At 45.0% G+C, this 25,491-nt stretch overlaps 1 protein-coding gene across 1 annotated transcript in view; it reads right to left on the bottom strand.

The window, feature by feature from the left end:
- Positions 1 to 25,491, bottom strand: part of DNAH9 (dynein axonemal heavy chain 9) — a 1,479,259-nt gene that overhangs the window by 1,103,953 nt on the left and 349,815 nt on the right. Inside the window, exons 18-19 of the mRNA XM_085616775.1 lie at positions 19,640 to 19,862; positions 16,021 to 16,187 (exon numbers count right to left, since the gene is read on the bottom strand). Of these exons, the coding sequence (XP_085472901.1) occupies positions 16,021 to 16,187; positions 19,640 to 19,862 (390 nt within the window). The remainder of the gene's footprint in view (positions 1 to 16,020; positions 16,188 to 19,639; positions 19,863 to 25,491) is intronic.

Here is a 25,491-nt window from a genome sequence, read left to right as displayed (position 1 = left end):
GGCTGTCTTCGTTTTAGCCTCAGCCAGTAACTCCACCACTCTCCCCCCCATGCAATTGGATTACCAAGGCACTGGACATTGTTGCTCCGGTCAAAAGATGTGCCATTAAAAGAGCTAAACCCTCAGCTCGGTGGTTCTCAGAAGAGCTCATGGGTCTCAGACGCCTATGTCACAGGAAAGAACGGAGGTGGCGTGCGGATCCTCGCCTTCGGGAAAAAGTCAAGCAGAGATCTTTCCTGTGGAACTATAAACTTGCCATCTTCCAGGCCAAATCCCAGTATTTCATTGACAAGATTGTGTCAGCTGATAATTTCTCCAGCATGCTCTTCAAAGATATTAAGGAGATTGCTGAACCTCCGGGATCACAGCACCTGAATCCCACCCAAGACTTCTGTGACGACATAGCACTCTTCTTCCAGGAGAAAGTCCTGAAAATCTTTCACGAGTTCTCCCCAAACGAGGAAGCTGACCTTGCCACAGAGGCAGCCGAAGGGTAAAACATGACTCTTCCCAAGGGAAAGCCCAGCCAGGCTCCTGGGATGCTGGCTCTTGCATCTTTTCCTCCTATTACAGTACCTCGCATAAAGCAACTCTTACTTAGCCTTGAATCTGGAGCTCCCACAGACCCCTGAATGCTGTGTACGGTCAGACTTGCTCCTGACCCTATAGCCGATTTCCTGTACAAAGTCTTCAATAACATTCTTCTGTCTGGGCAATATTCAATCATCTGGAAGGAAGCGATTGTCTCACTTTTCTTTAAGAATCCCAACGCCAATCCCTTAGAGCTGAAGAACTTTCGGCCAATCTCCCTCCTACCTGCCCCAGCCAAGATACAGGAAAAATGTGTCAATGTTGAGCTTATGAAACATATTGAATCTCAAGACATCCTTGACAGCTCCCAGAATGGTTTTCGGGCAGGTCATAGTACAGAATCCGCCTTGGTAGCAGCCTCAGATTGTATTTGTATGCAGATCGACTAAGGCGTATCTGCGGTGTTAATTCTGCTTGACCTCTCGGTGGCATTCAATACTATTTCCCCAGTTCACATGCTTCAGTGACTGTGGAAAGCAGGAGTCACCGGGAGGGCCCTGCAGCTTCTTCACTCATTCATGAACGGCAGAACCAATGTCATCAGTTGTGGTGGGTTCAAAGCCGAGGCCTTTGGCCTTCCGTGTGGGGTCCCTCAGGGCTCTTCCTTCAGCCTCACTCTCTTTAATCTTTATGTAACCCCCTGGCTTCATTGGTAAGATCTTTCGGCTTTCAGGTGCTCTCATATGTCCAGCATAATATGCTGGATGAAGGACAACTCTCTTAAAATCAATACGGACAAAACCGAGGTTCTGGTCTTTGGCCCTCAGACCTCTATTTGGTCTGCTGCTTGGTGGTCCACAAACTGTGATCCCCTTCCTGGTCTGGTTAAAATGGCTAAAAATCTGGGAGTCCTCTTTGATTAGGGCCAGTCTTTTGACACCCAGGTGAACCGTACAGTTAGTACCTGCTTCTCTATTCTTAAAATTTTGAACAAAATGTTGCCGTGCATCCCTTCAGAGCTACATCGGCCCAACATCATTGCACTAGTTACTTCCTGGCTAGACTACTGCAATGCATTGTACCTTAATGCCAGTACAGGTTCTCTGAACAAGCTCCAGGTGGTGCAAAACGCTGCAGCAAGGCTAATTCTTAACAACCCGAAACACCAGTCTGCCAGGGAAGGAATCCGTGCTTTGCACTGGCCTACTATCAGGAAGCACATCTCCTTCAAGGCTCTGAACTTGGTGTACAAAGCTATGCATAGCAAAGGCTCACCACACATTAAAACCTTGTTCCAATGGTACACTCCAGGAAGAGCCTTGAGATCCTCCAATCATAAAAAACTTGTCTCTTCCCAGATTCCATAGGTCCAAATGGGGTGGCCGCTCATTCTCAGTGGTGGACGCTAAACTCTGCAACTCTCTGCCCCTTCTATCACCACGGCTGACTTACTCCAGGTCGTCAGGAAACTTCTGAAGACCTGGCTCTTTCCCTTTTAGCTGTCTGTTGCTGGTCTCTCTTCCGCTCGCCCAGCGTCTTGACACCTTTTGGTTTTAGTGCGCTGTATAAATACTATCCCATCCTGTCCTATTCACTAACATTGACTTTGATTCTGGAGATTTTTGTTGGCTGATCTCTGAGCCCTGTGTGCTAACACACCTGTGCCTTGTCTGTGGGCACTGATGTGAGGTAGTCCACCTTTCCACCCACCACTGGGGTCTGTGTGCTAACCTGCCCACTTTAAAGCTTATTTACCAACTTGTTTACTAACCCAGTTATTATCCAAGACTGTGTTTCTTGCCTATCATTTGCAACTGTGTTCCGGCACTTCCTAGAGACTGTGGTTATTCCCACTTTCTCTTCCTAGAGCCTGTGTGTTACAGGTCCAACAAACTATATTAATGTAACCCACGCAAGTGGTTACTTTGAACCAGGGACATCTTAAGGATTTTGGGGGCCCTGGGACAAAAGTATTTTGGGGGGCCCTGTGCGGTTCAGCTTTGAATTTATGATCCAGTTTCAGCTCTCTTGTGTCCTCTTTGGCCAGATCACAAACAGTGCACAGACACACTGGTTCAAATTCTAAATGTGTTTTAAGTTAATATTCAGGGATAGTGAAGTGTGTTTTCAATTATTGTAAAACAGTAGAAGCTCAATAATACTACTGCAAATAATCACTGTGACATCCTCCTATTTCTCATATGTGAGATCCTGTTTGGATCTAAATGAAACACTTTTATGAATGTTGCATGAAACAACAACATATTTGTCTGCAAAATGTCTGAAATAGACCCTCACACATTACCCTGAATAAAAATACATGAACAGAAAACGCTATTTGAAACAATCTGTTTAAGAATTATTCAAAGTCATCAGGAGAAGACTATCTACAGAACAGAGCTGGCTCTATCAGGGGGCCCCGTGAAAGGCTGGGACCCTGGGCAATAGCCCACTTTGCCCATGCCATAAAACGTCCCTGCTTTGAACTGGAAATGCATGTATCTCTGTTGGTTCACAGCACACCCGCAGCCAGTACACAATCAGACTTCAGACTAAGTATAAACATTTTTTTTTTTTAAAACACGGGCATTTTTCATCTCTGCACTTAGAATCTGGAATGACATCCCCATATTCTTCAGGACTGCCCAAACTCTGCTCCAATTTAGGAAAGAGTTGAAGACTCACCTCTTTCAAGAACACTACTTCACAATGCATTAACCATCCACAACTTGGCTTCCTCTCCTTTTACTCTCCACCTTGCCTTTGACTACGTTCAGTGCTCTGCTACCTTTTGACTAGGTTTGCGCCATAGAAATATGCTGAACATAATATTCCAAATGACATCACAGAATGTTAACAGTTCTTTGATTCAGTCACATCACCACAAAATACCAAATACAAACATACATACGTACATACAAATTTCTGCCATTGAGCTTTGTTAATCACGTATGCTCCTTCTCAAATTCAGAACATGTGCGTCTTCTTTGTTTGAGGTTTCTCTTTCATAACCAATTTCCATGAGTGAACACTTATTTTAGTTTTTTCCTATGAGCTGATTTCCCTTTTCAGTGCAAAAAGGCTCTGTTTAGCTGAAACTGACCAGTAAAGCATTCATACGAACCAGAATCTAGGAATATCCATAATGCCATGTGACTGATAGTGATGTTATTTTTAGCATTTTTGTTGAAATTCGAAATAGTAACTGAAAACATTATGAAAATCACAACAATAAATGTGCTAAAATTCTTCTTTGCTATAGTTCTCATGAAAAGGAAAACCTACTCCACATTGATGGGTATATTGTATGGAAGATGAATTGGACAAAAACTTTGACGATGAAAACATGACATTGTGAGGAACATAAATGTTAATTTGCCCTAAGGAATTGCTGTAGTATTTGTAGATATCGCTGTAGTAATTGTGACTGGGGTTGGCCATCACCCTACCAACCTGAGACGTTTTAATACAGAGCCATGGGAATCGAGGAAGGTGTAGCTTGTATGCATCTTGCTACTTTTTGTTATGCAGACAAAATGTTTTCTCATATGTAGCTCCATTTTCCAACACTTCTTTTGCTGTGGATAACTAGCAGACAGTCTCAACTCCTGGGTGGTGTGGGGCTCAACTAGCGCCAGTACTTCCCCAGATCTCTTCCTCTGTGCCACACACTGGCCTGCATCTCACTCTGTGTGCTGTCACAAGCAAAGTGTATGGCTCACCATGCACCTGCAAAATAGGTCCACCTTCGTGCTGTGTGCTACAAGCAAACCTTATCCATCCCTGTGCAGTGTGTGACTCGGGCACTGGAACACATGACTCCATGCGTGTCGAGGAAACTAATCCTCACTACCTCACCAATCGAGCTGGGTGCTTCGATTAAACCTTATCTGTCCCTGTGTAGTGCAGGGCGCACCATGCCCCAGTTAAAAAGCTCATATATCGTTTTTGCCACAAGGAGACCATCTCTCTCCATTTGAATTATGGGGCTCTCCATGTCCCAGTAAATTCCACAGACGTAGACTAAAGGCACTGCTTGTCTGAAACATTGCTTGGTGGTGTGGCTCACTTATATGTCTAACTCAGAATTTACACCTCACTCCTTCCGTGAAGCACTACAAAGTCCTTAACACGACCAGCCTCGCTGTGTGCATGGCTCTGTCAGTCTTTGTCACTCATGGGAGACCACTTTGAGGCCATAACTCTCAGCTGGTTGTGCAAGGTGTAGGCCATAGCTGAGCAGCCGCCAACTCCTGCTCTGGTCAGTAGGTTAAGCATACTTTCAGCATCTTGTGGAATAAAACTGACTTATTTCAAAGTTGAAAGACCTTTCGTTCTTCGCCCTGTCCCCGCTTTCACAGTATGCAGGATGCACAATGTTCATATTTGTACAGGCAGATACACAGAACTAGTTTGGGGTGGCTACCCTTTTTTCAAGTCTCTTTCTAGGCTGTTTTGCATATGCATCCTTTCTGCACAGTGAGGCTTCTCACAGAAGCATAATCTCTAGTCTGGAGTACCCACAAAGAGGTGTGAACTACCTGCATGTGGCTATGGGCAGCCAGAAAGACACTGATCCTGAGAGAAACAAAAGGCTGCTCTCGCCTAATTAACCCTTCTAATTTCTCACTCTGAATAATTACAGGCCCCCATCACCAAATGGCAGTGCTACCGGTAGACTAATCAGCAACTCATCTCCGCTAAAGGAGATAATGGAATTTCAATAGGAGCCTTGTTTCCTTTGTCCTACTTTAGTGCCTAGATGTCCTTCCTCCTTATACACTTTCACTGTCTGGGAACAAAAACACAACGCGGTCTTGTGCACAGGAACAGACCAGGGACTTCCAAAGTGGAACCCACAGGCCTCCATTAGTTTGTTTCATTTATACATTACAATTGATTTACTACACTGGCCAAACACACAAACAGCATAGACTTGGGACGTAAGCTTTAGGTACCTTTGTATCAGTGGTGCTCTGCTGTCCCGTAGAAACAAATTAGAACGGAATTAGGTGACAAAACAGCATGCTAATCTAACTGAACATTGGCAAGTTGCTCCGTTGGACATGGCCCTTCTTAGAGATTTGCCTAAAACATTTTGCTTTTTCTCCTTCTGGTTTTTGCTGATTCTCTTTTCGTGGCCTTAGGACTCTGTGCGTTTTCCCACTGTAATGTAATGTGAAAGCGCACATGCCCTTTCTTTCCATACAAGGAAGTGGTTCTTTCTTGATTGGTTTAGGTGTTGTACCTGTGAGTACCCTGTAAAAAGGTATGCCACATACCCAGAGCAGGTACAGCACTGGCTAATGGCTGGACAAAGCACTGATTGTGCCACCGGCCAAAATTTCCTTTCAAACATGTATCAAGACTACGGTTGCAGGCCTCTGGGTGCACAGTTGCACCTATGCTCAGGTTGGCATTTCTAACTCATCAGCCAACCCTGAGTGGGCCTTCCACTACCACTAGAGCACCCCTCGGGTAGGTCCTGAGGGATGGAGCAAGAGGCAGGCGAAAGGCAGAGCAAAAGCACATAGGTGTTCCCTGCCAAGGTAGTGAAGAACCCCCATGTGGTTTTTCCCTAATTAGAAGGTCCGCTCTTCCCATAGGACAACACCGGGGTTTTGCTGATTCTCTTTAAGTGACCTTAGGGCTCTGGGCACTTTCCAACTGTAAATGCAGAGGGAAAGTGTGTGCACCCTTCCTACAAACATTAGGAAGGTGCTTAATGTTTTTAAACATGTCTCCAGACTGCCATTGCGTGCCGGTGGGTGCACACTTGAACCTATGAGGTTTTTAAAATGTGTCAATACTGCCATTGCAGGCCAGTGTGTGCACCATTGCACTTATGCTCAGTTTGGCCTTTCTAAATTACTAGCAAATACTGAGCGGACATTTCACTACCACTATAGCACTGCTGGGTTAAGTCTTAAGGGGTGAGGCAAGTGGAAGGTGAAATGCAGGGCAGGTACACATGTTTGTTCCCTGCCCAGGTAGTGAAGAATACCAAGGTGTGTTTTCACTACCTATGAGGTTTGCTCTTCCCATAGATTAACATGGGGGAATGGTTGAAATGACTTCAAACTGCAATAGTGGCTTACAGTGGAGCAGCCTCATGATGTTTCCTATCATGGGATTCACAATGACAAACACTCTCCGGTGGTAAAGAGGGATCTGTTTTTAATAGCTTAACTTCTACAAAGTGCATTCCCCAGAGACAGCTACAAACATTGGGCATGCAAATGGAATGACAGACCTCTGCCATTTGAGGCCTGGCTGTATATAATGGAGTCAGAGGTTTTGACGCTTGGTCTCTGGGAAGCCAAATCATAGCCCCACTATAGATTAAGACCTGCATTCCACTGCCACATGGCAGACAAGACTGAAATTTAGGGAAGACATCTGTGGTTCAAAGGGAACCCCTCTTACCCAATCCCCAACTTCAAAGGCACACTACAGTATAACTGCGGGTGCCATACTTCAGCAGGCTGGAGATACACTTGTGGGGACGTGCAACCAAAGATCCTGGAGCTGCGTGGTGCACATTGCCAGAGGAATCTGTTGTGGGGGTTATCGAACAATTGCCCACATCCAAATGTGAAGCTTTTAAATTTAATGTGGGACTTTCTAATACACTATCTTTTAGGGGCATTTTAGTTTATCCGCCCACCTCCCCGCCCCAGGACCGAGAAACATTTTTAAACAAAATGTGGGCTCTCTCTTGGAGGAAGGTTTGACTGCTAAGGACATCAACTAGCTCAGAGATTTTAACTTACATTTTATAAAACTCTGAAGACAGCGATGCGGTCACCCTCACTGAGACTCTGGAGGGTATAGGGCTGTCTCAATTAGTTACGAATCCCACCATTTGAGCAGGGCAAACGCTGGATGGGGTGCTTTCCAATAATTCCCAAGTGGTCATGAAAGCACCGATTCCTCTAATTGGGTCTGACCACCTTGCGGTGATGTTCGACATAAAGCCTCAATTGAAAACTACTCCAGATAAATCCTTTAGTCAGGCTCTTAAATCTTGTGTATGGAATAAAAGACAGGCAGATGTTTTGAATAAAACTTTAGGGGACTCTATGCCCCACCCCATCTGATAACTTGGAAAATTCCTCTCTGACTTATACTGAATGGATTCATTCAGCTGTAGCCATTTCTGCGCCTCTTAAAATCAGTAACTCACGGAAAGGTAAACCCTCTGTTCCTTGGTTCACTGAGAACCTTAAGACTTCAGAAGCAGGCATGCAGAAGACAGGAGAGACAATGGCGGAAAGAATAAGCTAAGGACTCTAAATCTTTTTGGAATCAGGTGGTCTTTTGGCTTAATGGTAGGGTGCCGAAACTGCAGTATATAGTCCAACCAGGTGAATGGGTGACCCACTTTGGGGGGCTTTACGCCCAGGGTGATCATGAGCAGGAGATACCACCAGCGGATTGGGGGAACAACGGGGGAAAATCTGAGGAGGACCTGGTGTTCTCTAGGGAAGAAACCAGGGCAGCAATCTGTTCTTGTGTTTTAGCTAGAGCCCCAGGCCCTAACAGCATCCTAAATGACCTGTATAAAGATGATCTTACTTCTTGGGTCCCATATATTAATATGATCTCAAATGCAGTATTAGCAGGAATGGACATCCCCGATCATGGAAAATAGCGGAGATTGTCCCCATTTTTAAAAAGGGCAATAGAGCAAGCCCGGCCAGACCCATAAATCTAATAGATTCACTGCAGAAAATCTTTTGTAAACAGGTATTTCATCGTGTGCCGGGATGGATCACTGAACACCACATCTTGAGCGATCTACAAGCAGGGTTGCGTGCTAATATTAGCACATTGGATCAGGTCATTCGCTTCCTGTGCATCTATTGGAGGGAGGTTAATGTCAGAGGGGGCAAATTATATGTAGCTTTCGTGGACCTACGAACTGCATTTGACCTGGTACCACGGGCAAAGTTGTGGAGAGTGCTGGCCGAAATGGGGTTGCCACACAATTTATTAGAAATCCTAATTCAGCTCCACTCCTCCAACACTGCTCAAGTTAGGTAGGGGTATAATATTGAGCTCACTGAGCTATTCCCTGTCAACTGTGGAGTAAGACAAGGGTGCGTTCTAGCGCCTACCTTGTTTTCGCTTTTTATTAATGGGGTGATTAACTACCTGGATAAAGATGGATGTGATGCCCCAGAGGTAGGAGAGCGAAGAGTACCAGCCCTACTCTTCGCGGATGATACTCTTTTAATATCCAAGTCCCCCTTTGGGTTGCAAAAATTACTGAAGAATTTTATTAAATTCTGCAATGACTATGGCCTGGTGTTAAATGAGCAAAAGACCAAATACATGATTTTTTCGAAGGGGACCTCTAAGCAATCCAAGAGGCAGATCTACGTAGGAGGTATTGCCCTTGAACAAGTTCCTGAATCTGATTATTTGGATATCCATCTTACCTCTAATCTAAGTTGGGTTCCCCAAACTGAAAAAGCCAAACTATCTTCAATTCAGCAAACTGCTCATTTAGGGAAGTTACATTAAAAAAAAGTGTCCAGGAGAGTGGCTCCAGTGTTAGAAATTTACAACCCCAAAATATTGGGAGGAATCCTATATGGGGCGGAATTGTGGGGAATCTGTAATACTAACCCCCTCGCACAGGTCCAAAATAAGTTAATTCGATCAATGGTAAACTTCCCCGCCAGGCCTCCCCTGGCTCCTCTGTTTTTAGACCAAGGCCAGAAAGCATTAGAGCACGAGATGGGTTATAAGCAGATTATGTTCTGGCATCGCCTGTGGTCTGTAGACAAACTTATCCCATATAGAGCGGAGACGATTGGCATATTAAAACGCCTGCAGGTCAATTATATCCCATGGTTTACACTATTGAAGAAATTACTGATGGGCCTTGGGATAGATGAGTATTGGTCAACCCCCAAAAACTTGTGTGAAATCCCAAAATGCAGACTCAAAAAGATATACTTGGATAGTATCATGGAGAAGGAAGCGACCAAACAGGCAGGTTCTCTGACCGAACTTTTTATACATTTTAAATCCGTACCTTTTTCTGAGGAAACTATTGATGAAATCGTACCGCCGTTGGCTCGGAAATTATTAATTCAATACCGTTTTAAAACTTTGCCAACAAAAGTATTTTGTAAAAAGTGGTGCAGAAATTCCTCTAGTGACGATAATTGCCCTGCATGTAACACTTGCTCAGAGACAATAATCCACTTGTTATTTTTCTGCCCCTATTATAAAACCCTGCGAGCCAAGTGGATTGTGCTCTTATGTAGACTGGTGGGACCGGGGCATTATTTGGACGTTAAGAGAAACCTAGCCACCGATACGCGCAGGGTGTTGATTTTTGGACTGGCTAGATTCTGGTATGCATTATGGATCAAGCGTTCCAAATGTTTTATTCTGCTCTTGTAAACCTCTGCATTGGGAAGTTTTTATAGATTTTTATCTTTGTAATTTTTTTTTAATCATTGCTGTATATTGCTTTGTGTATAACTTTTACTGTGTATATAATTTTTATTCTGTATTGCACTTCGCACTTTATAAGATCCATGTGATCGAAAATAAAGTATTTGATGATGATGATGATGATGATGATGATAAATAAAATTACACAGAAAAAGAGAAATACAAATCATGCTTAAAGAAATATAAAGCATTTATGCTTAAGGAAAAATCATTATACTTTATGCAAAAAGTAACTGCGGCTAAGAATTTCTACAAAGAGCTTTTCCGGGTAGAGTCCAACTTGGTTTCAACCACTAAGAACATTCTGGCTAATAACAGTCAGGATTTCAGTGACACCTTGGCCAATTTCTTTAGGAATAAAGTTGTCCACATTGTTTATAATTTGATCAAAATATGGCAACAAATGCAGAAGGCCCAACTAAATTGACCCTACCTGAGGAGAGCCCTAAATTCACTTATTTCTCACAGTTATCACTATAACAGGTGATTACTCTCATCAGAACTACTAAATCAGGCTCACATAGGGTCCTCTGTCCTCTGACTATCATTAACTTTGCCTGGGGAACTGTTTCCCTGTGTCTGACCAATATTTTCAATTCCATGTTGTAATCAGGATATTTTTCTACAATCTGGAAGGAGGCTTCTATACTTCCTCTGCTAAAAAAAGTCAAATTTAAATTCCATTTACCCAAACAACCATTAGTCCATGTCCTGGCTACCATTTCCAGCTAAGATAATAGAAAAAGCCTTGAACTAGCAAGTAGCCAAATTTCTATCCGACATCCACCTGTTATATACCACTCCATTTGGGTTTAGAAGTGGTCATAGTACCAAAACTGCTCTTAATATCACTGAAGAGATAAGAGCAATAGTTGATTGAGGTGGTAGTGCAGCACTTGTACTCCTCAATTTATTGGCCGCCTTTGATATGGTCCATCCTAAGATTTTTTCTAACCGTCTCTGGGCTGTCTGTTTCAAGGGTTCAGCTCTGAAACGATAGGAGTTGTTTTTTATCAGACAGAAAACACGTTGTGGCTTTAAATCCATTTGTGTTCAAGCCTTTTTTGTCTGCCCTGCGGGGTCCAGCAGGAGTCCTTACTCAGCCCCATTTTATTTAACATTTATGTTTAACACTTGGCCACTCTTATTAGATCTTTCGGCTGGAACTTACCACATATGCTGATGACAGCCATCTGGTGGTAGCTATGTCCTTTTCTAATAACCCAGCAGGAGTAAAGTTTTATGATAGTATGGCAGCCATTGGCTACTGAAAGAACATAAACTGTGACAAGTATAACTCATGTAAAACAGAGGTCATCTTGAATGGAAACAATCTATCTGTATGGCCCTGCCCTGGTGGCCACAGGAAATGGGTGCCTTTCCCACACCAATCACTAAGTTCAGAAGCCTGGGGGTGGTTACGGACAATCATTTAACTGTCGGACTGCAGGTTAAGGCTATCAAGTCCTCTGCTTTCCTGGTTCTAAGAATGCTCAGTAAGATCTCCCCTTTCATCTCTTCCAATGCCCACAAAACAGTGATCACAGCATTAGTGCTAGCAAATTTAGATTACTGCAATGCCTGATTTTCTAATAAGCACCATAAAAACCTTAATAGACTTCAGGTTTTGCAAACTGCAGTGGCTAGAATGCTAACAGGGATCCCCAAAAATAAATCAGTATCACAAGCCATCAAACTTCATTGGCTGCCTGACAGGCAGTGCATCAAGTTCAAGGCCCTCTGCCTTGCCCAAAAGGCTCTTTATGGAAGTGGCCTAGAGTTCTTTAAACAATCTTTTAGATAGTATAGCCCAATGAGAAATCTGAGATCCTTGAGAACTAGGAAATTGTTGGTCCAAAGGTTTTAATGAACCAACTGGGGAGGAAGGGGCTTTGTGAACACCACAGCCAAGGAATGGAACCTACTTCCCCCTCACATTCACTTTATCCCTAACCTGCTCCAGTTCAGGAAGTCTTTGAAAGCCTGGCTTTTTCACTAAGTAATTCTTTTAGGGTTCATGTTTTTTCTCCCACAGTGCTAGCACCTCAATACCTTTGGGTATTTGTTTGAGCTTTACAAAACTACTGTAACATGAACATTAACATTGTGCACAAGGAGGATTACTACCATTGGAAAGGCCAGTGCACCCTTCCTGAATAGTGGATGGCCTGGGCTGACTACCTGCTGCTGTGTTGCACCTTGAAGTGTGCTCTCCAAGGGCGTGTTGGCCTGCCCCTTGTTCTCTTGTGGAGGTCTCAGGGACATCAATGACCTCCCGCGAAGGACCAACACTGTTGCCTTGTGACACCCGTAGAGCGGTGCCCTCTTAAGTGCCCATATCATCTGCCGGATTCCAACTGGTAGCGTAGCATAAGTGTGAAACTAAGTATTGTGCTTGGAGACTGTATTGCCCTGTGCATAGCCCGAAAAGTACTTCCTGCATCTCAGAAGTGTGGCCTCTGCATCGTGAGGCCTCAACTAGCATAAGCGTCTTGTTGGTGGTGAGCGGATGCACCGGTTGCAGGACACCTCGAGGCCCCCTTCATCGATCATACTGCATCTCTCTTGTGCGACACACCGACTGCATGCTCATTGCTTGCGGTGTATGGTTCACAGGTTGCAACCTTCAGAAGTGAGGGTGTACCCATAGTAGTGCCTCATTCTACCGCGTGCAGAACTGCTGAACTTGCATATGTGTAAGTGACTGGAATTGTCTGGTGCAACCCATATCAATGCGCACCAGACGTTGTGCCTCATTTCTAAGGGAGATACGGAATTTGCAACACACCATTGTGTGTGACCGAAATTGTCTGCTGCAACCTGTAGCAACGTGCACCAGATGTAGTGCCTCATTTTCAGGTGGGTATGGAATTTGCAACTCTTCATTGTGTGTGTGACCGGAATTGTCTGGTGCAACTCAGATCAATGCACACCAGACATTGTGCCTCATTTCCAGGTAGGTACTGAGTTTGTGACTCTTTATTGTGTGTGACTGGAAAAGTCTGGTGCAACTTGTATCAATGCGCACCATACGTTATGCCTCATTTCCAAGGAGGTGCAGAGGAGGGGATTCATGTTCCATTGTGCCCAGATTGCCTGGGTGCTACTTTAATCGATGTGTGTCTGATGGGGTGCCTCCTTCTTCTGAGAGCTCCCCTGCTTCATCCCCCATTCATCAATTGTTCCTTTTGTGTCCACAGTGCGGCGAACCAACTGCCCTCTACTTACCCGGCCTGACAACTTCGTATAGTCAGGTAGTATTGCCCGTATCTGGCCCAGGTGGTGAGAGTAATTGACCGGGCTGAGAAACACTTCCGAGAGCGATTGAAAGTGGGTCAAGAGACTGCGTGACCACCTCCATGCTTCGCAGAACTGGGCTGGTGCTAGAAGGTCCAGTGTGGAATACTTTGATTGCACAACTATCGCCCTCAGCCTCCTTCTGCTCCACATAGTTTGGGTGAACTTCTGAAGTAGTGGCAAAACCTCAATTTGTCAACTGCGCCTAATTAGCCCTACTACTTACCCCCACCTTCTTTCCTGGGACATTGACTAAGTAAGACTATGGACCACGATTGGCCTAGAATCAGGGGGGAAGGTTTTCTTTATCTCCAGCCCATGGGTGTAGGGTAGTCAGGTTAGCTAAATGGTGGAGGAGGGCTTGGGCCGCGGGGTCTGCATGTGCATTATCAACTGGCTTGCAGGATAAGAGTTGCACCGCATTACAGTGTTGTGTGCATGTGTATGCGAGTGCGCTCCATATAGACCTACCTGATATCTGTGGCACCCCACATCGGTGCTGAGTGAGAGTGTAGGAGTGACTGCATGTTGTTAATACCACCGCATGGCGGTGCTGCTTTCCAGGTTGATTCCATGCCAATAAAATAATACGTTTGACATTGGTTTTTATCCGTGTGGGTACACTTTTCTGATATCCTTGTGTTCTGGTGTGTACCCTATAACTGTGTGGTATTGAATTAGAATAATTGCCAGGGTGGGCCTAGTTCTGAAAAGTTTTGCACTGCATAAGGATGCTGGGGGGGTAAAGTAGGATCTTTCCAAAGTGTGCATTTACTGATGTCATTTTAACGTGGTTGGGCCTCGTTACTGTTAGTGATAGTTCCAATTTTTATTTAGGTCCACAGTTACATGATGTTCATGTTGTGTAAAATTAATGTGTGTGTTGAATGCAAACTTTATTTACATACACAAAGTGTGAAGTCCTTTTGTGACGCTCAGTGTATTCATTTTGTGAGAGTGCTTTGCCAATGCTTTACACATTGCCTTTGTGATAAGGATGACTACTCAGAGCCAAGCTTCCCAAGGGTGAGCGCAGGTTATACAGTGAGTGTAATCAAAGACCCCTGATTGGAATGGTAGGTTCTGCCTGGCTAGGGCGTCCTCTCAGCCAACCAGAATGTGCCAGTTCCAACATGCTCTCAGTCAGTGTCAAATAAGTCATTTGTAGTAAGTGAAAATAATTTAATACAGAATAGTGAGGGAAAATCTATAAAGGAGACCTTTTTGTCAGCGCCACTCCCTTTGTGCAGCATACAGACCCGGTACCAAGGTTGGGATAATCCAGAATATGTTTAAAAGGGCTGTTTTAGGCTTGGCACACAGTAGACTTTGGCTGTTGATCATTAAATGATGTGTACTCTCTGATTTGCATTATGAGCTATCTGCCCTGGATATGGAGCATTGTGTATAATGTTATTGCTTTCTACAACTTACATCCTGGGGTTGTATTACACAAGTGCCTCAGGGGCGCAACAGGTGTTTGCACCTGCTTTGCGTGTGCCAGGGGAACTTTGGTATTACAGAAAGGTCTGCAAATGTTTATGTGGCCCTTTCTGTAATATAGATAGTGCTGGCGCACTTATAGCGCCATTATTAGAGGGAGTTCCCTCATTTGCATGGGATTGTAGCCCCATGCAAATGAGGGACATTTTTTGCCTTCGCGACCCTGCCGTATATCTGATGTGGGCGCAAAGGCTAGCATGCCTATAGAAGGTGCATTGAAAGTGGGTCACAAAAAGTTGGCAGCTCTCTAAAGAAATAAAAGGGGGTCCCATGGGCCCCCCAGACATCCCATTGCAGGTGGGTGCAATCGCTGACAGCACCCGCCTGCAAAGGGATTTCTAATCCACTTTAAAAGTGCAGGCGGGTTGAAGCCTGCACAGAGAAACACGGAGCAGCTCTAAAACAGCTGCTCTGTATTTCTCTTGAATGCGCTGCCCTTGGGCAGCATGAGTTTGCGGCTACACCGAGGGCAGCACATTCTTCCAGATAGGGTGCACTAACCAAGTTTGCAACCAGTGCACCTGCTTTATGGTTGCCCCTGACACAAACATGGAAAGTGCGCCCTATCTGTAATACGGGCCCAGATTGCTTGCTATCTCACAAAGCCTTCTCCCACTATACTTTTCAAATTGTGCATGAAAAATCGACTTTGACTAACTCCTGCTTGATTCCTCTCCTTTCTTTCTTCGGTAACCCTCTTCTTACCTTCCATCCTCGGCATGCCTTCTATTTCTGAGTCTAGTCTCCTCTCAGTCCCATGTTTGCCTACCTGAATCTCTCTTATTGTAATTTTGCAATTGGCTGAAATCTCGTTTCATAGATCACAACCTCTCCTCTTTAAAACCCTTTCAATGAAACCCAACATTCCCTAACCTTCGCCAGCCTATCTCACCAACCATTCACCTAACCAGCACTAAATGAGCACACCTAACTATTAATATGATCTATCAAAAGTAACCGAAGTAAATACATGCAATTTGCTTCTTGAGAGCACGACTAATTGCAATTGCTAACAATAAGGACTTGATTAACAACTAGCCCTGGGCTTTCTACTCGCCGTAAAGCGCTACGACGCCTCGTCAGGGGCAGTAAGCACTATATAAATACAATTACAATAACATTCAATCTGGGCGTTAAACCCAATCTGAGCAAAGAGCAAACATTTCGTGTCAAATTAAAAATGGACAGCTGATAGCCATGTTTTTCCAGAGCTACCTGAATGGAGCGTCCTGGCGGAATCTTTCTCTGAAGGTATACTGCTGTACATCAAAACTGGCACATTTCCTGCGGAGCTGGGTGACTTCATTTGCCTGCAGAGGGGCCACGTGCTGCTTCACAGAGATCGCCATCTTCTTGATATTGTTCCATTTTTCTGGCAGCTCCTAGAAACAGATGTGAGATGCAAAAGCAATGATGACTCTAGTAAAATGACAATTCCAGTCTCAGCTCGCGACAAACACAAATTCTGACGTAAGTAAACCAGTTTCAGATGCAGACTTTGGCTCCAAATGCATTTACGGTGGGCACAGAGGTTTGTAGCAAAAAAAAAAAACCTGCAGGACATAGCTAGTCAGTTTAATTCACAAAACTTTTCTTGGCTCCTCGACACAGTCATAACAATGACGTAGAATAGAACACTAGGCCAAGACAATTGTTACACTCAAGCACTTTAGCAAAGTAAAACTGAAGCATTGACAGGGAGATGTAATGTGACGACTTCAGTTTGTGTCATGCATTTGGGATAAGCCCACTGTCTTCAAATATAATGCTTGAACCCTAGGCCACCACCTCCATCTCATGTACCTGTCGGGAAAAGTAAATGTAATGGCATTTTTTATTTGTGCACTGAAAGCAAGGAACAAATGTGTATTTAAGAGATGCTTCAGGCGGCAGCAGGTCACCACCCCAATTGCCTGAGCTGTATCATAAGAAGACTTATGTTCGCTCCTAAGAGGAGAAAAAGAATATAGGAAATTCAAGAAAAGTATTACTAAAGACAAAAACAGGTGAATTTAAATTAAAAAACTTTGCATGGTAGCAAACATGCGTAAGCAAAACTTAAACATTATATGTGTTAGATCAGACAAGCAGAGCAGGAAGTCCAATTGCCTAATTAAAAATTAAAATTTGTTACTGTGAATATTTTATCATGAGTCCAGGGCAGTGACCTTTTGTGCTGGAACGAGTGATCGTATCTCAAAGAAAAGAGAGAGAACGAAGAAGCAAGAAGCTGAATAGCTATGTAAAAATCACACCCGCTATTATGCCTCCGGCATTCACGGATCGTAAAATACGGCACTATACTACTCGTAGTATTTCATCAAGTTTGCTCGGAGGAAGCTATGGTGACCTTTTAAATGACTGCACGTTTAATATTTTAAGCAACCTTGTGACAGCTATTGAGAAAATATTCATGGCGTAAAAGACACATATAGGGAAATAATCAAGTGTAAAGATAGAGGGAGTGTGATATTGGTGGCCTAAATGATGCAAACTCAAAAGTGTGTACAGGGTAAAAGAAATTAGGTTTAGAGTCCTTCATTCTCCACCCTCCCAAAATTCTCTTATATTGACTCAAAACTCGGTCGAGGTTTGCCCATGAGCTTGGATTGATCTTTGACACCGACTAGAATAGACGAAAGTATGTGGCACGGCTAGAGGGAAGCAGGGACATTTTAAGGATTTTGGGGGCCCTGGGACAAACGTGTTTTGGGGTCCCCTGTTGCGAACAGCTATGCATTTATTTATTTATTTCAGGTCTTTTATCCCTCTTTGTCCCGGTCACTGACAGTACACAGGCAAACTGGTCCAAATTCTAAATGTTTTTACATCTAATATTTATGGATAGTGACGTGTTTTGAGATATTGTAACACAGCAGCAGCTCACTGAAGTTGCTGCCGCTCATCTCTGTGACACACTCCCATTTCTCACATGTGAAGTCCTGTTTTGAGCTTTTATTTTTTATGGAGGTTGCATGAAACATCAACACGCTATTTCTCTGCAAAATGTCTGAAATAGATCCACCCATCCCCCACATTAAAATGAATTAAAGGAAAATGATATTTTAAACAATCTGTTTAAAAAGTATTCATGGTCATCAGGGCAAGACTCTGCAGAACAGAGTTGGCTCCATCAGGGGGCCCCCGAAAGGCTGGGGCCCAGGGCCAGAGCCCCTTATGCCCATGCCTTAAAACGTCTGTGGAGGGGCGAACGGGCAAGGATGGGTGTCGCATGTAGCTGGCTACAGACACATGCTGCAGCTCTGCGAAGTTCTCACTGCCATTGCTGATGTCATATGTAACACAATCGGCAATGCTGTTGAACATGTAATATGTGGCTTTGCACTTAGTATAGTGTGCTATCCTCAATGATGACATGGGTGAGGTCAAATGTGGTCACGTGAGAAATCCTTGAGTATACATTTGAGGGCAGGGGATTTAGACTAAATGACTATATTATTTGCGTTTGTGACTTTAGATCATCTTTAAATGTCACTTTAAATTCATGTTTTGATTGAATACAGAGCATATAATAACCAATGTCGTATTCGGATACAAAAGCAGGAAAGATGGCACAAGGAGTCAATGCTGACCGCTGTCACCTGCAGTGATAAGAATGTCACAAACTCTAAACCGGGCAACGCAAACGCATCCTTCCAACCAGCAGAGGCCGTTAGATAGATAACCATTAAACGGAGCAGCAGTAACATCTGGGATTTACAGCACTACGAAAGGTCAGAAATAAGGTATGAGGGGCTATATTAAAAATAAGTAATATGATATACAATAAAACGAACGTTTGAAATGCCACCAGGAGAGTAAGGAGACCGAGGTCTCCGGAGGCTGTGGAAACCTTTGGTCTCATGGCGGGCCTAGTTTCACACATGAGGCAATTGCATCTACTTATTTTACAGGTTAGAAATCACAGTTCAATCAGCTTGAGAGCAAACAGCATAACTATAAGAAATACAATTCAATTCTTTGAGAGAGGTAAACGTTTAGTTCACATGGCAGGCGCGTTCCTTTGACGTCATTGCCAATGACACACGAAGAAGATGATCACGTGGCCTTCAATCTCAGAGGTCCCAGGAATGAAAAATAAGCCCTCAATTTTCTGGGAAGTCATTTCTTCACTTCTGCACACTGAGTGGGCCACAACTTTGATCCTCCCTAGCACCACCCAAAAGGAACTCACTTATGGAGATTGTGAGAACTGTAGGAAGCAAGCACAGAAGAGCTCGAAGTATAATGTCTAATTACCTGGGTGCCTCCTCCCGCTCTCTGCCTTACTGGTCTTTCCACCACCTTCTTTGTCGGTGAAGTTGCCCGCCTCCACAACTGCTGCAACTTCTCCCTCCAGCGCAACATCAAGAGGGAATGGGATATAAATGTCAACCTGGACCTTGAAGCCACAGTGGGAGCAAGGCGGCCGCCTCCGTCCCAAAGATAGACAAAAGAGGAATCATGGAGTACTCGGCCTGTCCGGATCTGCCTGGGTTAGGGTTCCAGGCCAATCCAAGGTAGGCCGAGTGAGTACCCAGTTGATATATGAACATTTCATGAAAGGCTCATTTATGAGCCCTAGTGGTCCTAGTTTTACTGCAGGTTTTTATTTTTATTTTTCTATGTTCAGAACTGGTACGCCATTAGCCGTTTCCACTTAGGTCGCTACCCTTTTATGAATCAGGCCTAATAAAAGACTTGCTTCCCTTCAGCTCATGTAAACATGGTGACCATTATTTGCCATTCCCAGTGCTTGCTGGAGATATATACTGCGGGCTGGCTGATCGGAGCAGAGTTTAGGTTTATGACATGAAGATAAAAATCCACCAACCTCCAGCTGCTTGTAGACCTCCTCGGGCAGCTCCTGTTCATACGTCTTCAGCAACTCGATGGACTGCTTGAGGGGCTCGAACATCTCATCTGTGCTGCTCTGCCGGTCCTTGACAGCCATCAGGTGGCCCATAATGTGAACCAAGCCGGCGAAATCCCCTTCTTCCACCCGTGCACTTAATCCTTTCTCGGCCACTCTTGTAAATCCTTCGAGGTCCGCCAGGCTACGAGATACGAGAGACAATGATGCACAATAAGGGAAGAGAACTAACACTCAACGTCAACGCTCGGCCACCTCCCACGTTCAACTCCTGGAGAGGAAACTCTTTGTTTACATTATTCTGTTTACAAAGCAGTCATGAAATAGGCAGTGCCAAAATTGTTAGTAGCCTGGCTGCACAAGATAGCAAAAAAATAAACTTTTGCCCGAGACATGGGCACGGGGGGGAGGCGCTCAGTGTTGCTCCCAACTGTGTGACCACACCAGAATCAGAAGTTGGTGAGTGTGGCGGCACTCATAGCCCTCTATGGCAGTTCCTCACTGTAGTGGGTCCAGGGACCCATGATTACTGTGCCGACCCTCAGGGAGATGGCAGTCCCCAAGGGCGATTTTGCTCTCGGGAGGGGGCCCCACGCATGTCCTTCTCTCCATGGAAGGTAAGACAAACATCCTTGCGCCAACCAGTGAGCACTGGCCCACCCCAGGAGTCAATTGGAGCGCAACGGTGGAGCCCTAGGCAGTCCGTTTTCCTTATTAGGCATGCTAAAATGGGCAATTTGTTTTTGATCTTTGGCTCATTTTGCTCCTGGTGGCAAGCTCTAGCCACCAGGAGTATTTCCAGCAGGCCTTCTGGTCTCTAAAGGGGCACGCTTTGTGGGGAGCTGGTTTCACTGGCACCCTGCCCCAGCCTTCTCTCCTCTGCCCTCCACAGGCCTCATGGCCTCCTGGTCATCTCACAGAGCGTGTGGGAGGCAGTGGAGTCTAGGTCTTCCCCCAACTGGTCATCGGGAGGCATAAGGAGGACAGCAGCCCTTGCCTTGGAGAGATCCAGCTAGTCCCGGAGATCCCCTGTAGGCAAAGTCCTTAAACCATCAGGTGGCTTCACCTTTCAATGGTCCATGTTTCTGGTGTTGTCGCTCTCCACATCCAGACTCTTGCTCACTCACTCTCCCTTGTGCAGGGGTTTATAAGTGTGGATGGAATGCTTAGGATGCCAGGAACCTCTGGCCTATCCCAGGATGCCATATCATACCTCCACCCCTGTTCCTACCCTCCTGCATAGCATTCTGTGGCAATACAATATGACATTATAAAGTTTTCTCTGTGAAGAGCTCCTCTGAGAGTCATAGTTCCACTCCTTACCTGACATCATTAGCAGATACCTTCAAAGTGGAGCCCATCCTGTATTGGCTACAAATGTCTGGGCTTCCTCCTTTGTTCAGTGGGCCTGGGCTGTCACAACCCAGGTGCAACCTGACAGCTAATTAACAGATGCAGATTTTCCTTTCCACCTCTTCCTTCTCAGGAACATAGTCAATCATTGGTAATTGCTCTCTTTGTGTGGGGATTCCTTTGATCTCTCTGCTGGAGAGCAGAGTAATTAACTTAGCCAAGGAGGGGGTTTTAAGAGGCCCAGAATCTGATTATAAACTGACCCAGAGAAACTTAAGAATTCTTGACAACCCATAAGATGTACACGTATGTTATTCTAATTCGGCATGCCTGCTTCACCTCAATTCAACACCTCACTGGACTGTCAAGACCTACGTGAAGAAAACTGTACTTTCAGGCAGATTTCACCTATGTGTATAATATAGTGAGGAACTACAGATTCTCCAACAAACCCTAAAGACCTATCTATGAATGCTAATACTACAACCCAGGTCAGAACATACCCTTCCTGAGTCCCTTATACACCAGGCGACCTGTGCACAATTACCAGGCTGCACACATTAATAATCTCACATGCCCAGCCTGCATACATATGCACATGTGTGTGCACATATGTTTACATGTTACCAGCCCAGTGCCCCTTACCCTAGCTGTGCTGTATATACACACACAGAGGCTGGAAACAAATAAAGGTTAAAGTGGCGTTATAGATAGGTGAAAATGTCACTTTAAACATAACATTTTGAACTAAACAAAACCACTGAAATTCACGCCCCACCATGCACTGTGTTGCCGTCAATGATGTCATCAGTAATGTTATCAATGATGTCCCAGAACATGTCATAAGTGTTGCAATGTGTGAGGTCACAAGCTGTGTTGGAAACTGCCCACTCTGCAAGGTCAGCCCCAAAATTCTTGCCTTCCCTCCTCAATCTTTTGCTAAATGTGTTTTGTTTTGGCTTTAGGACTCTGTGCACTTTCCCATTGCTAACCAGTGCAAAAGTACTTGAGCTCTCGCTTTAAAACATGGTAGAATTGGGTTATGTATAAGAGCCCAGCAAAGTGGCACTACATGTGCCCAGGGCCTGTAAATTACATGCACTGATTGTGCCTCCCACTTAAGTAGCCATTTAAACATGTCTCAGGCATGCCATTTCAGAGCCTGCAAGTGCAGTTTTAAACTGCCAGTTAAACCTGGCAAAAAAACCTTTTGCCTGGTGCAAACCTTCCTTTTTATTACGTAGAGGTCATCCCTAGACAGCCCAGAGGGCAGGGTGTAGTGTATTTAAAGTTGGACATGTACGTTTAAGTTTCACATGTCTTGGTAGGGAAACACTCTTAAATTTGTTTTTCACAATTGCAAGGCCTAGGTCTCCCATTCGATAGCGTTGGGGTCACCCTAGTTCATTTTATAAGTGTAATTTCCAAATGAGAAAATATAACTTGTTCAAGGTTGGTGTCTCTGGAAACTTAATGGAAAATCCTAACTTATGGTGAATTCGGATTTTAATTTACAATTCTGAAAATGCCCTTTTTAGAAAGTTGGCTTTCTTGCCTTAGACATTTGGGGCCAGATGTACGACATGCCAAATGAACAAGTTACTTACCTTCGGTAACGCTTTTTCTGGTGGATACAATATCTGCCTGTGGATTCCTCACCTTTTGAATACCCCTTACGCCAGCATTCCGCGAGAAAATTCTTTCCTAGCTCTCCCACGTCGACGAGGTCGTCACAATGGACAGGCTCCGCTTGCGGCACCGTATGACGTCATCGGAGCCACAAAAGGACCTCATCGGTGTGCTGACGTCAGTTCCACATATTTTTTCCGTGCCACCGAGGCAAACGGGCAGACCGACACATTTTCAAATATATACACAGCATATCAAATATATACATGTATGTAAAATCACCATTGCATAATCAATAAGAGTAAAAAGAAATAGCATGAGAAAAAAGCATTTCTCAACAATAAAATATAAACGTGATATATAAATAAAACACATTTTTGTTGTTGTTGGTAGAAACAGGTGGACAACGGGGAGGCGGGTGGGAGCGTGAGGAATCCACAGGCAGATATTGTATCCACCAGAAAAAGCGTTACCAAAGGTAAGTAACGTGTTCTTCTGATGAATACTTCTGCCTGTGGATTTCTCACCTTTTGAATAGATTCCCAAAGCCGTACCTCTCCCGGAGTAGGGTGTCCACCTGACTAGACCAAAAAATCCTGCAAAACAGAGGGAGCAAAATGGCCATCCCTCCTAACCTCAGAGTCCAAGCAGTAATGCTTTGCAAAGGTGTGGAGGGAGGCCCAAGTTGCTGCCTTAGAACAGGAACACCTCTAGCCAAAGCAGAAGAAGTAGACTTAGCTCTGGTGGAATGAGCTCTGATACCTTCAGGCGGTTCTTTCTTGGCCAGGGCGTAGCAAATCTTGATGCACAAGATAATCCACCTGGAAGGCGTCCTCTTGTGCATTGCCTTGCCTTTCATTTTCCCAACATAGCCCACGAGGAGCTGATCATCCAGCCTCAGATCTCTAGTCCGATCCAAATAAAAGCAGACAGCCCTCTTAGAGGTCAACCAATGCAGTCTCTCTTCCTCCTTGTAAAGGTGAGGGGGAGGATAGAAGGTAGGTAAAGTAATGGATTGTCCCAAATGAAAAGGGGTAACCACCTTGGGAAGGAAAGCAGCCCTGGTCCTTAAGACCAACTTGTCCTCATGAATGGTCAAGAAAGGAGGTTTCGAACTAAGAGCTTGAAGCTCACTTACCCTCCTAGTCGAGGTAATGGCAATCAAGAAAACCATTTTAAAAGAAAGAAGCCTCATCGGGCAAGAGTGAAGAGGCTCAAATGGAGAACCCATTAAAAAAGTGAGTATGAGATTCAAATCCCACTGAGGCATAATGAAAGGAGTGGGAGGAAACGTATTTGTAAGGCCCTTAATGAACCTCATGACAATGGGGGACTTAAATAAAGACTTCTGGTCCGGCAAACATAAAAAGGCCGACAAAGCCAATAAATAGCCCTTAACAGTGGCTACAGCACAACCTTGCTGTGCTAAAGAAAGAGAAAACTCCAAAATATTAGACAAACAGGCCTTCAGAGGGTCAATGTCTCTCTCTCTGCACCACTTAACAAATCTGGACCATCTGGAATGGTAAACAGATTTAATGGAGTGTCGCCTGGATGATAAAATAACGTCCACTATCTCTGGCGGTAGAGAGAAAGAACTCAGGTTGCCCCATTCAATCTCCAGGCATGAAGGTGCAAGCTCTGGAGGTGGGGGTGTAGAACCTGCCCCTGCGACTGCGAGAGGAGGTCTGCCCTGAGAGGGAGACGGAGTGGAGGGTGCGACGAGAGGTGAAGTAGGTCTGTGTACCATACCCTTCTTGGCCAATCCGGGGCGATCAATATGACTTGGGCCCGGTCTTGGCGAACCTTCCTCAGAACCCGAGGAATCAAGGGTATGGGAGGAAACGCGTAAAGGAGCTGTGAGCTTCAATCTAACTGAAAGCATCCCCCAAAGCTCCCTGCATCGGATACTGGAGACAGCAGAATAACGGGCAGTGCACGTTCTCGTGAGTGGCAAACAGTTCCAACCGAGGAGATCGCCACATCTGAAAGATGCGATGGACCACCTCCGGATGAAGCCCCACTCGTGATCGGCCGAGTAACGCCGACTGAGACTGTCCGCACGAACATTCAGCACACCGGCCAGGTGATTTGCAAACACACAAATCTATTGGTCCTGAGCCCAGGACCAGTGTCGCAGAACCTCTTAACAGAGGCGATACGACCCTACACCTCCCTGTTTGTTGATGTACCACATCGCGGTAGTGTTGTCCGTCAGGACCTGAACCGACTGACCGTGAAGGGAAGGGAGAAAAGCCTTCAGTGCCAAACGAATTGCCCGCAATTCCAGAAGGTTGATGTGAAGCAACCTTTCCTCTGGAGACCAAAGGCCTTTGACCTCCAGATCCCCCAGATGAGCACCCCACCCTAGAGTGAAAGCATCCGTAATCACTGTGGCCACTGGTGGAGGAGGCTGAAAGGGCTTTCCTTGAGACAGGTTGCCCTGCACACTCCACACTCCGCTGCAACTTCTCTGGAGATTCTGATATTCTCCCTGAGATCTCCGTTGTGCTGATACCACTGCCAGCGGAGGCATCACTGGAGTGCCCTCATGTGCCAGCGTGCATGGTTGACCAACAGAATGCAGGAAGCGAACAGTCCGAGCAGGCGAAGAACCTTCAGGACTGGAACAAGCGCTCCATCATGAAATAAAGGAATCATTTCCTGTATGTCGAGAATCCTCTGCAGAGGCGGGTATTCTTGACACACAGAAGTGTCCAGTATTGCCCCTATGAACAGGCTGCACTGAAAAGGCACCAGGTGAGATTTGGGCACATTTATCGAAAAACCCAATCTGAGCAACAGATGAGTTGTCACTTGCAAGTGGCGTG

This window comes from Triturus cristatus, chromosome 7 (assembly GCF_964204655.1).
Source record: "Triturus cristatus chromosome 7, aTriCri1.1, whole genome shotgun sequence".
NCBI lineage: Eukaryota > Metazoa > Chordata > Amphibia > Caudata > Salamandridae > Triturus > Triturus cristatus.
The sequence above is the reverse complement of the archived record's forward strand: the minus strand, read 5'-3'. Positions and strand labels throughout refer to the sequence as shown.